We start from the raw sequence: 12,105 nt of genomic DNA, 5'->3' as shown, positions 1-12,105 counted from the left end.
TATATTAATTTGCAAAAAAACACTTCTTATATTAATTTGAAAAAGGCACATGCTGATGTGATCAAACCTACAACCTTTTAATTACCATCCCAGATCTTTAACCACTATGCCACAACTCTTCTAAAACTAACTTGCAACCACCTTGTATTAGTCACAATTGATGTGATCAAGAGGCATACTTCCCTCCCCAACACCACAGTGAGCATCTCTCAGCTTTACTGACAAATCCATACAAATGCAAACAAACACAGTCACACATACACAACCGGAAACACAGACACATACAAATATGCATGCCATGCCGAGATCTCGAGCCAGACTAGCATTGGCTGTGTTTTGTATGGTTAATCTCATTAGACACAGCACAGATCAGAGATGGGATGCCAATTTCTGTGCCAACCCAATGACCGGGGGACATGCCCACTGCCCACTTCACATCTTCCCTGCTGCTTCACTCTGTGGAACACACAGACACTCTCTCACACAAGAAAATGTATATGCACATAAACACACACACACATACAGTACATTTGTTGTTATAATGTGCCATGGTAGGGACATTCCATTGACTTCTAAATGATGACAAACCATGAACTTCAAATGTTTTTATATAAAGCTAATTATTAGACCAACCATTATCTTACATTTTTACCTAAAGTTTTAGAATAATAAAATAAAAAAAGCATGCTTTATTAACCGTTTTTCCTATTGAGTACATCCCCAGAGGTTTTGTGAGATTTCGCTAACTTCGAGGGATAATTTTGTCCCCAAACTATAGCTAAGTAAACACACACTGTTGCAAAGATGCTAATTAGTTTACAAGGCTGTAACTTATTTAATAGTAGGCAGAGAAGAGTGCCAGGTTCTATATCCAGCATGTTGACATAGACCATGCTAAGCTAACACATGCTAATCTGCAACACTCACTGTTTAATAGCACAAACCAATGAGAGAGCACTTTAGGCCAATTTAATTATGAAACTGAATTAATGTAGCCTAACAATAGGGAGCTCTGTTAATATAACACTACTTACTAATATAAAATGTATTTCTACAGGATATTGGCAAGGACTTTGTATTTGCACTGAGGGTACAACTATGTTTGGTCTAATTAGTCCGCTTATTAATGATCACCCTGATAGCACACGTAAATCACCCAGGCATCTATCCGATGTGTGTGTTTACATCTAGAAGACGTATTTTTAAAGTTGTTTGCTCTTCTGCAATATGTCGATGAGACGTTTCCTCTCGGATGTCAATAAGACATTCAGCAGATGTCTTCGAGACGTTTATGATGTAGAATGTTTGTAAATCTGATCTTTTTAAGATGTTTAGCAGATATTTATTAGATTGTGATGCTTTCCAGATGAAAAGTTCTAAAACAGACATCTCGGAGATGTATGTGTGCTATCTGGCAGTGTTCTGGGCTGTTTTCATAAGGTTATTTCGGTGGTGTCTTTGAGTTGTCCTGCTGGGGAAAAAAGCAGCTTAAATCAGCCTATCAGCTGGTTTAGCTGGTTTCCCAGCCTGTCCAATACGGTCTTCAGCTTGTTTATCTGTTCGGCCTCTCTAAAACCCTTCTAAAACCAGCAAAACAGACCATCTTGACCAGGGTGGGAGACAAGCTAACTGCCTTAGTCTGGTTTAGGCTGTTTTGTTGTTGTTGTTGTTGTTTTTTCAGCACATTTAAAAAGAAAAACAACATAATAGTCAGTTATTTTGTTTGTGTCAGAAACAAGCTCATATTTAGGTACATTTTCCTCACCTCACTGATGCACAGTTTTGCGTTCAATCCATCTCTCTGAGCACTAAAGTCACCTGAACGGGTTTTTAAACCAAAACAATTCACCATATTACACTCTTGAGTGAGCAATGGTCAGGTGAGAAAATGACCTGAAGTTAGTGATGCAAGTGTATATAATCTGTCCATGAGCACAGAGTGTTTGTTTAGGGAAAAGGATATAAAAAGGAAGCGGGCGGGGGATAAGGAAACAAATGGACCCATCTCCCACGCAAAACACTGCTTTTCCAGCCCATTTATCACGGAGAGAGAGGGATTCTTTTTGATTGGCTGATTACCTCGATCATTCATCATGGCCCAGATATCCCCACCAATCTGACAACAGCATTTTGGATAATTTGTTAAAGATGACAAAAGGGCCTCTATTGCCATGGTTCATTTCTGACCTTTTTAATATTAGAAAATTAATTTTTCGTCTGAAACAAATTTATTACATCCTGTCAGGCTGCCCAGATGAATATTGCACCTTGAAACAACCCCTCCTCCCTGTGTAGTTGTGTTTTTTCTCTTTCGAGTGTGTGTGAGTCTTTGTGTGTGGTTCTGATAGTGGCATAAAGCAGTCTTGCGAAAGAACAAGAGAGAGAAAGACAGAGAAAGAGGGGGCTGAGATGTCCTCTGGTGTCAATTGCTGAGATTTACCGGCAATTTACGTCCATCATCACTTCATGTCCTCCATATCTCCATCATCTCACATTTAGTAAATTTCTGTAATATCTGTACTTGTCTCTCTTTGTCTTTATTTCACTGTCTCTGTCTTGGTTTTAAGAATATCTTTGATATTGTTTCTGACTTCTGGTTGCTGTATTTTTTGTTAATTGAGGTGGACTAGTAAAGTTGGACTGAAATGCTAATAGTACAGGGTGGTATGTCTGTACAAATGCATGTTCAGTTTGTTTGTGAGAAGGATTAGGCAATTTATTGAATATTTATATGATATGATTTGATATGATGATCCCCTTGCGGCCGGGTACTCACTTTCTAAAATATAAAGGCAGCTCGAAATTTTCATGTATAAAAAGACCCATTTTACTGTGTGTATATTATGATGATTTTAATGGTGCTGTGCACCATCACTGGTGGAAGAAGCATGTTTGAAACTGTTGCACTATGGAATGCTGCCATTTTACTGCCTGGCAAACATCTGAAACTCTGTCATGAGCTGTCTGCTCATACAACTCACACACAGAGACACATTTTATATTTCCTTTTCTTTCGCTTTGCATGTAATTGTGTCTTTTGACCTCAATCAGAATACTTTGTACATCACAACTGCATTTCAAGTCTTGCATTATCAGAATTGCTCAGACTCCTTGTTTGTGGAGGGTGGACAAACTTCTGAGCGAGCGGAGTCCGTTGTGTCCTCTCCTCATAGGTATTGCTGATGCTAAGTGCTTTGTGGTAAAATGCATCAGCTTCTAATCCTGCTTAAATCAGCACCATTTCTTCTTAATTCATACTGATAAGCAGAGCATTTATGGGCCTTAACAGAACAGACTAATTACTATTCCTTTAGATAAGTGCTCATCTGACTAAATTCCTTTGACCTTCCATTTCTACTCTAAGGGAAAAAAGTAGTTTGCCTTCTATCCTCACATGTAGCCTTGCGAGGATTGTGATGGGTTTTAACTTCCTCCTTTTTTTTATATGTGCTTGAATATTCAACACGTCAACACTCAAATTATGCTCTATTTTCATATTCCTAATTTCTTAATTGCTCTTAATTGCTTAATTACAAATTCAAATGAACAAATCTGGAGGTCAGAGACGCATGCTAATTGAACAATCAATCAGCGTTAAGATAGCGGAGTATTGTCCACCTTTGATTGACAGCACATTAAGACTGTGTGATTGACTGTCTGTTTGTTGACATTGAGGACTGTAGATGGTGACTGTACTTCTCTGTCATGGACGCCCTTGATATTGCATACAAGAAAAATCGAGTTGGAAATGTAAGACAAGATTTATCATGGACATAATTTTCTCTGATTTTAATATCACAGGAAGAGATGCAGAAAAAGTCTAGCACTGTTGCTCATATTTTGGGTTTGGTGTTCTAACAAACCCCTAAGTATTAGGCTAAACTTTGCACATACCTTGTCCTGTACCATTTGTGCTGCTGACATGAACGGTACCTAAAATTGTGCATCTTGTTGAGGAGAGCTGTGCTATTACTTTTCTAAATGGAATTACAATTAATTTGTTTCATTTTGCGGCTAATGAAGTGGCCTGAAAAATCTATAAACTTACATTGGAGGAAGATAAGACATTCTTAAGGACCAGAATATCATGGAGATGTTGGGGTGGACTCTTTTGACTTGTTCCAGTAAGCATCCACCCAGAACTCCCTAGCAAAGCACTAACAACCACTCTGAACAGATTAGCAACCACATGGCAATGATTTTGCAATCACTTACAACACACTAGCATCGTGGAGGCGACTTGCACTGGCAAGCACCACTTATAGTTTCTTCAGAAAATGTAAAAATGTAGTTTTTATTTCAGTTTTTTTTTGTGTGAAATTTCTTCCTCTTTCATAAGCTCAGCACTATGATAAAAAGGTTACTGCTACCCAGAGGTAGAAATCAGCTCTTGCAGTATTGTGTGCAGGCCAAAAATGTCATTTCTAGTCTTAATTATGTTGCTAACAGAGCTAAACGAACAAACAAACCTTGCTCAAGGAACACAGCTCTTCATGCACAGTGCCATTACACAGCACATAATCTTAAGCATCACTTTGAAAAAGAGAAAAGGTCAAAGATGTGTGTGTGTGTGTGTGTGTGTGTGTATGTGTGTGTGTGTGTGTGTGTGTGTGTGTGTGTGTGTGTGTGTGTGTGTGTGTGTGTGCGCGCGCGTGTGCACGCATTTGGGTAAAGTAATTGGCCCCAACCCAGCTTTGTAACGCATGGCGAGTATCTGAAAAATCTAAACTTGCCTCAAATTTGCAGCTTGTTATCTTCCCATGCAAATGAGCTTGTGATTCACCACAAATGTTTGCCAGAAGTTTGCAGCTCTTTGCCGGTAGTGGTGAACCTCCGGCAAACCCTTGGCAACAATGGACAATTTCCCAAAAGTTGGCCGCAAAGCTCAATTGCATGTGAAAATTATCTGTAGCGAAATTGCGGCAAGTTTGCGGCAAATTTGCCATGAACTCTTGATTTTCGTAAGGGTTATTAGACAGTTACCTGCCTCTATTGGACTCAGAGAACTCCTTCAAGGAGCTAATGGAGCTACCTTAACCATTCTGTTTTCAACATGGTCACACAGGAAGTTGGCATGTTGTTTCCAAGACTTCTAGTACGCTAGGATCAGCCCCATTATGCTGATTCACTGACAAGTGCCATCTCCTATCAGACATCTTTGCATTGACTCCAGCATGTTTATCTTCCCTTGTGGTGCAACCAGAAGCATGTTACATCAGCAGGGTGAGACACCCAGGTTCGGATACCACATTGAAACCAGGAAGTATAATCAGTGACGAGCGTGATTCGGGGGTTGTATTTTTTGTATTTTGTATTCTCTAACATTACATTTTTACTGATGGTTAGGTTTAGGTTAGGGGGTTGGGTTGGGGGGTTCAGTTTATAAAATATGCACTGTATTACACTGTACTTCACTGTATTATAGCTTGTACAGCTGAAAACAACTCACTTCACAACTCACTTTTGGCACCCCTCTGTGGAAATTACACCCAGAAAATTGAGCTCACATGTGCCCATGTGCCAACAACACTTATCGCTTTGGCCACTGGGGGCAGTGTTTTGAAATTTGGTCATCACAGACCAGTTTTAGGTAAAGAAAATACTGTTTCTGATTTCACTGTGAAATTAGTCTACTGTTTTGGACTAACAACCATTTTGTTCGGGTCAAAAAAGACCCGGTAGAGTACAGTAAATATACAGCATACCGCCCTTTTGATTATAAACATGAACATTGCTATAGGCTTGTTTTTCATACTAAACACAAGCTTTTTAAAATAGCATTTCATCTGGAAAGAGTGCCACCTATATATTAGTGGTGCTACTATGATTGTACAGTAGATATGCAGTAAACCCTTTATTCTGAGTTTAAAAAAAAGGATGATTATAGAATACTTACAAAATTTATCTGTTTGAAACAATTACAGAATCATGTTTTCATTAATTTCAATCATTTTAATATCAGAATATAAATGTCTGCCTGATGGATGAAAAATTTAGCGAAAAATCCCATAGACTTCCATTCAAAAAGTTGTCATGTTAGATGTCATGGAGACTGGTGATGGTCTCTTTTGAGCCAGTAAGCAACCAACCATTTAATATTGCCCAAGCAACCACCTAGCAATGCAAGTAATCACCCAAAACAACCTAACATTGCATAAATATCAGTGTCAGAAATTAACTTTTTTGTGTCCCATGACAAATTAAATAAAAATTAAAGGCTTAAAGGAATAGTTCACCCAAAAATTATAATGATCTCATCATTTATGTCTTCTCAAACTAGGATGACTTTCTTTTTTACGTGGAACACAAACGTAGATATTTTAATGGAGATATGATGTTTGTTTGTCCATACAATGCAAGTGAATGGTGACCAAGCTCCATAAAGAAAATAAAGGCATCGAAAAAGTAATCCATAAGACTCCAGTGATTTAATCCATGTCTTCTGAAGCGATGCAGTTGGGTTTGGGGTAAGAACAGACCAAAATATATCTACTTTTTCACTGTACTGTACATCTTGCCATTTCAGTCTCCTTGGCGATCATGATTTCAAGCTAGATTACACTTCACAAAGCTTGACGGATGCGCAGGGCACTAGATGGCGCTAGGAAGTGTAATCAAGCTTGAAATCACGATCGCCACGGAGACTGCTGATGTTAAGAATTAGAGTGGGGGGCCTGGGTAGCTCAGCGAGTATTGACACAGACTACCACCCCTGGAGTCTCGAGTTCAAATCCATGGTATGCTGAGTGACTCCAGCCAGGTCTCCTAAGCAACTAAATTGGCCCGGTTGCTATGGAGGGTAGAGTCACATGGAGTAACCTCCTCGTGGTCACTATAATGTGTGGTTCTCGCTCTCGGTGGGGCGCGTGGTGAGTTGTGTGTGGATGCCGCGGAGAATAGCATGAAGCCACCACACATGCTACATCTCTACAGTAATGCACTCAACAAACCACATGATAAGATGCGCGGATTGACGGTCTCAGACACAGAGGCAACTGAGATTTGTCCTCTGCCTCCCGGATTGAGGTGAGTCACTACACCACCACAAGGACTTAAAGCGCATTGGGAAGTGAGCATGCCAAATTGGGTAGAAAAGGGAAGAAAATCAAAAAAAAGAATTAGAGTGAAAAAGGAGTTATATTTTGGTCTGTTCTAGCCCAAAACAGTTTAGATCACTTGAGTAGACATGGATTAAACCAACAGAATTTTATTTATGTCCTTTTTAAAGCTTGAAAATTTGGTCACCATTCACTTGCATTGTATGGACAAACAAATATCATATCTTCATTTAAATATCTGTGTTTGTGTTCCGTGGAAGAAATAAAGTAATATGAGTTTGAAACAACATAAGGGTGAATAAATGACAAGAGAATTATAATTTTTGGGTGAAGTTTAGTCTTGGTTAAAGTGATACAATACGGATATGTAAACATTTGCATGTCTCTAAAGTGGTTAATACATAAAATTATTATGTTTTAGATGCTGTCAATACGTAAAATTAGTACATTTCAGTGTCTTTGCAAATGTAAGCAAATGTACGTTTGCTAGAACCACACTTTTCATAAGAATTCATTTCTCATGAGATCACATTGTTTTGATACATTTTTAAATATCCTGTCCACTATATTCCATATAATGTAAAAGTAAATGGGTACCATTAAAATACCATATAAGTGGTCCATATGACTTGTGTGCTGTATTTCAAGTCATCTGAAGCAATACGATAGCAATTGCATGAGGAACAGACAGAATTTTAAGCTGTTATTGGAAAAGAGTGACCAGGATATTCTCCAAAAAATTTTCTTTTGTGATCCACAGAACACAAAAAAGTCATACAGGTTTGGAACGACATAAGGCTGAGTAAATAATGACAGAACTTTCATTTTTAGTTGAATTATTCCTTTAATGGTGACCACCTCTTTCCTCTCTCTCTCTCTCTCACTCACCTTCTCCTCTTTTTTGTCTGTGTATTGTTTCTCCCTCTTCCTTGCGGGCTCCATCCATCAGACTGGCATGCGTGCAGCCGCCCCACTCTCAGCCACCATATTTCACCGCCTGCCATCAGAGGCCTGACAGCCCTGCGCTCACTAGGAAATTGCTTTGGCTGTGAGCGGAATTTCAAGCACCGGGTGCTGCCCGATCTCTATTCTCCCCCCCCCGACCCCCATATCTCTCTTTCTCTTTTTCTCTCAGACTTTGACTCCTGCTCTTTCTCCTGATGTTTCTCTTTTTCTCTCTCTCTCGCTCTCTTCCTTACTTTTGCTTTACCTCCCTCCTCCTGTTGACCTGCGGGATTCGAGGTGCGTTTCGGAATGTGTAATGAAGAGAGAAAGGTTTGGCACTGACGTGGCATATATAGAGAGAGCGAGAGAGGGCGGCCAAGGGGTAGAAGATTGGGGCCTATTATGCCTGCATCAGATGCTCACAATGTACACAACGGATAGAGAGACAGGCAGCCTCAAACAAAACGGCCATTACTTTGTCGCTCTGTACATACGCATAGCAGGATGCTCCTTTTGATGCCTTGTCAGTGAAGTTCTGTGACTGACTCTCTCTCTCTCTCATCCACACACAAAAACACACACGTTTCCACACACACATGCGAGATGCATCAAACAGCAGCCTTCCAAGCAGCAACACCTCATTCCGCACAACAGCGTGATCCTCTCTCAACACAAAACGGCACATAAGTGTCGCTCTCATCATCTTGCCAAACACAAGCTTAATGATGTGGCAGCCATGATGGAGCTAGAGCTGTACACAGAGGTGCAATTTCCTGCACTGCAGTGTGTAAGACTGTAACAGAGAGAATAAAGAGCCAAAATGGCGTGTGGTTGGTTCGTGTGGGGTGTATCTGAAGGATTGTCCCCGTTTCTTATATTCTCAGAGCACCGGTTTTAGGAATGTGGGCTTTTTTTGAAGATAAAAACATTTTTTTTTCACACATTTATAGTCCTACTTATTCTTTTTCTTCTCCTTTTATGGAAGTATACACTTTCCAGTCTCTCTCTCTTCTTAGTTGCAATGTTTTTTTGTTTTTTTTTCAGATGTCATTTTACTACTTGGACTGTATTTGTTTCTGAATTGAATTTTTGCTCTATGAGGGCTTTTTTTGCTGACAAATATTATTGTATTTGTTTCCAGGTCCATATTAATCATTTATTTTGTATTAAACGCCTTTAGATCTGGCCCCCGGTTCAGGTAGTGAGGTGTGCCTGCCTGGCTTGCTGACTCAGAGACATGAATTAATCCCTCTAAACTATGGCATTTGTGACAGCTGTTCTATAAAACACCCAGGAGTGTTGTTGCTCTTTTGCAGGACTGTGATGAATAATGCTGTGCTTATTTTGTGCACTCTGAGCATCACTGATGTGAAACCACAGTTTAGTTCGATAGTTTTATTTAAGGTGTTTGCTTTCTTTGTTTCTTCATGGCCAGGTAGTTTCTCTGTTTGTCTGATTTAAAGAAATAGTTCACCCATAAATGACAATTCTGTCATCATTTACTTCTGCTGAATCTGTAACTCCTTTCTTCTGTGGAACATGAAAGGAGATATTTTGATGAATATTTACGCTGCTCTTTTTCATACAATTAAAGCAGACAGTGACCTCCCTGCTAAAAAAACTTTGTTAGTCCATTAGTTAAAACTAAGTTTTAGCTGGTCCCCCAGGCTGGTCAGGCTGGCCTGGTTTGCCAATTTTAAAGGGGTTTGGGGCACTTTTCATGCTGGGACCAGCTGTCCTCCAAGTTAAACTAGCTGAACACAAGCTTAGCCAGGCTGTGAGAACAGCTTGAACCATCTTAAGCTAAGACCATCTTAAACCAGCAAATCATCTTAGTCTGATTTAAGCTGTTTTTTAGCAGGGCAGTAGCTGAAAAAACACCATTAAAATACCATAAAAGTAGTCCATGTAACTTGTGTGCTATAACGCCATACAAAAGACTTGTGTGAGAAACAGACCGAAATTGAAATCCTTATTCTCTAAAAATCCTGCCCTTCACTGTAGTTCTCAAATCTCATTTTTATTTTAATATCTGTATGAACATAACACTGAACATACTTCAAAACAATTCCTTTTGTATTCTATGAAAGAATTTACATACGTTTTTGGCTGAACTATAAATGTAACTTATATTTTAAATAGATTTATTTTTGTATAGTTGACGGTGTGCTGGTTTTTTGGTTCACATTCTGTGTTCTCCCACCGGTCTGTCTCCCTGTTTATCTGATCACTCTCATTATTTCTGTCTCTCTGTCTGATTTACAGAAAGTGAGTTTGGAGTTCTACATTGATGTGCACGCTCACTCCACTATGATGAATGGCTTCATGTATGGTAACATCTTTGAGGAAGAGGAGAGAGTGCAGAGACAGGCCATCTTTCCTCGGCTCCTGTGTCAAAATGCGGCAGACTTCTCTCTTGTGAGTCTCAGAACATCCTAATCTAATATAATGCTCTTCTGTACTTCTACACAATAGAAAAACTTTGGCCTCAGAGGGCACCTTTTTAAGCAGTCACAAAGTATGAATGTAAAATTTATAGCTCTATTTTTATACCTTAATATACTAACTTTGCCCTTACTAAAAAATAATGTGATGGTACCATGGGACTGGGATGGTATTGGATGGTAATATCATGGTACTTTGAATACGGGTAGGTGACGCATTACATGTTCATTCACTTTTTTATTATTTTGTTAGGTTTAAATTTATATAATGTAAAAGGGCAAGTGTGTTTTAGGTGCTGTGACTGGTAAGGAGAAGAGGAGAAGAAGTCTCGCATACTGCCCAAGCTCACAAAAATCCCTATATTTATTGAGACAGCCATGTTTACTGAGATTGTCTCAGTAAATATAGCAATTTTTGCAAGCTTCTTTTGCAAGCAGCATTTCAGACATAACCATTCAGGTATACAAAGGGTGTTTATTTGTTGGTCAGTATTAGTGAGATTTACTCAGGAAATTACAAGGAAAATAATGGGGAAGAGGAGCTGGAAATGTCACAAAACTTGAACTTGCATTGCCTGCACCTGTAACGGTAGCCAGCTGGTAGGTAGCTGTGCAGCTGTCACTCCTCTAGCCTCCTCGTTAGCACGGCCGCCTCCCATGCTGGAGACTCTGGTTTGAATCCCGCTCGGAGCAGGTCGAGCAGGTCCTGTTACAGTGGTGCAGTGACCCAGATGGGAGTGAGGTTTAGGGGAGTGAGTGTAATGGTAGCCTGCTGGTAGGTAGCTGTGCAGTGTGTAAACCTCACTCCCCTGGTCTCAAGAGACTACTAGGGGCTGTAATCTTTAGCCTTCTCGTTAGCGCACCCGCCTCCCATTCCAGAGACCCCGGTTTGAATCCCGCTTGGAGTGGTTCGAGCAGGACCGGTTACACACTTTAACTAAGGGATATTCCGGGTTTAATACAAGTTAAGCTCAATTGACAGAATTTGTGGAATTATGTTGATTACCAGAAAAAGGATTTTGATTTGTCCCTCCTTTTCTTTAAAAACAAAAATGTTCAATTTCAATTTAAATGACAATGGAAGTAAATAAGGCCAATTTTTGGAGGGTATAAAGGCAGAAATGTGAAGCTTATAATTTATAAAATCACTTTTATAAAACTCATGTATTATTTGAGCTGTAAAGTCATTTTTACAGTCATTTTAGGGTTTGTTGACATTACATCATCATGGCAACAATGTTGTAAAATTGGCTATAACTTTATACAAAACAAGTTAAGCGATTTAACATGCATATTGTTTATGTCTTGTGGCTATACTTTTGAAATAGTGTGTATTTTAACACTTACGGATTGGCCCCCATTCACTTCTATTGTAAGTGCCTCACTGGAACCCAGATTTATTTATTTTTTTTAAAGAAAAGGAGGGATGAGTCAAAATTATTTTTTGTGGTAATCAATATTGTGCCACAAATTTTGTCCTTTAGTATGTTAAAATATGTGCGCTAACTGCTAGCACAGCTCCGACAGATTTACTCCCATATTAATGTGTGTAATTTATGCGCCACTGGTGTCACCAAACGGAATTTCAAAAGTAATGTCTTTTTTCAAACAGATTTCCTGGACACTCCACCCTCCATCTGAAAATGGACAGACATGCC

General features: G+C 39.3%; 1 protein-coding gene across 1 annotated transcript in view; it reads left to right on the top strand.

Moving 5' to 3' along the window:
• LOC127415255 (cytosolic carboxypeptidase 6-like) overlaps positions 1-12,105 on the top strand; it is a 594,524-nt gene that overhangs the window by 551,476 nt on the left and 30,943 nt on the right. The window contains exon 10 of the mRNA XM_051653931.1: positions 10,269-10,421. Coding sequence (XP_051509891.1) covers positions 10,269-10,421 — 153 coding nt within the window. The remainder of the gene's footprint in view (positions 1-10,268; positions 10,422-12,105) is intronic.

The sequence above is a fragment of the Myxocyprinus asiaticus genome, chromosome 24 (assembly GCF_019703515.2).
Source record: "Myxocyprinus asiaticus isolate MX2 ecotype Aquarium Trade chromosome 24, UBuf_Myxa_2, whole genome shotgun sequence".
Classification (NCBI taxonomy): Eukaryota; Metazoa; Chordata; class Actinopteri; order Cypriniformes; family Catostomidae; genus Myxocyprinus; species Myxocyprinus asiaticus.
The sequence above is the reverse complement of the archived record's forward strand: the minus strand, read 5'-3'. Positions and strand labels throughout refer to the sequence as shown.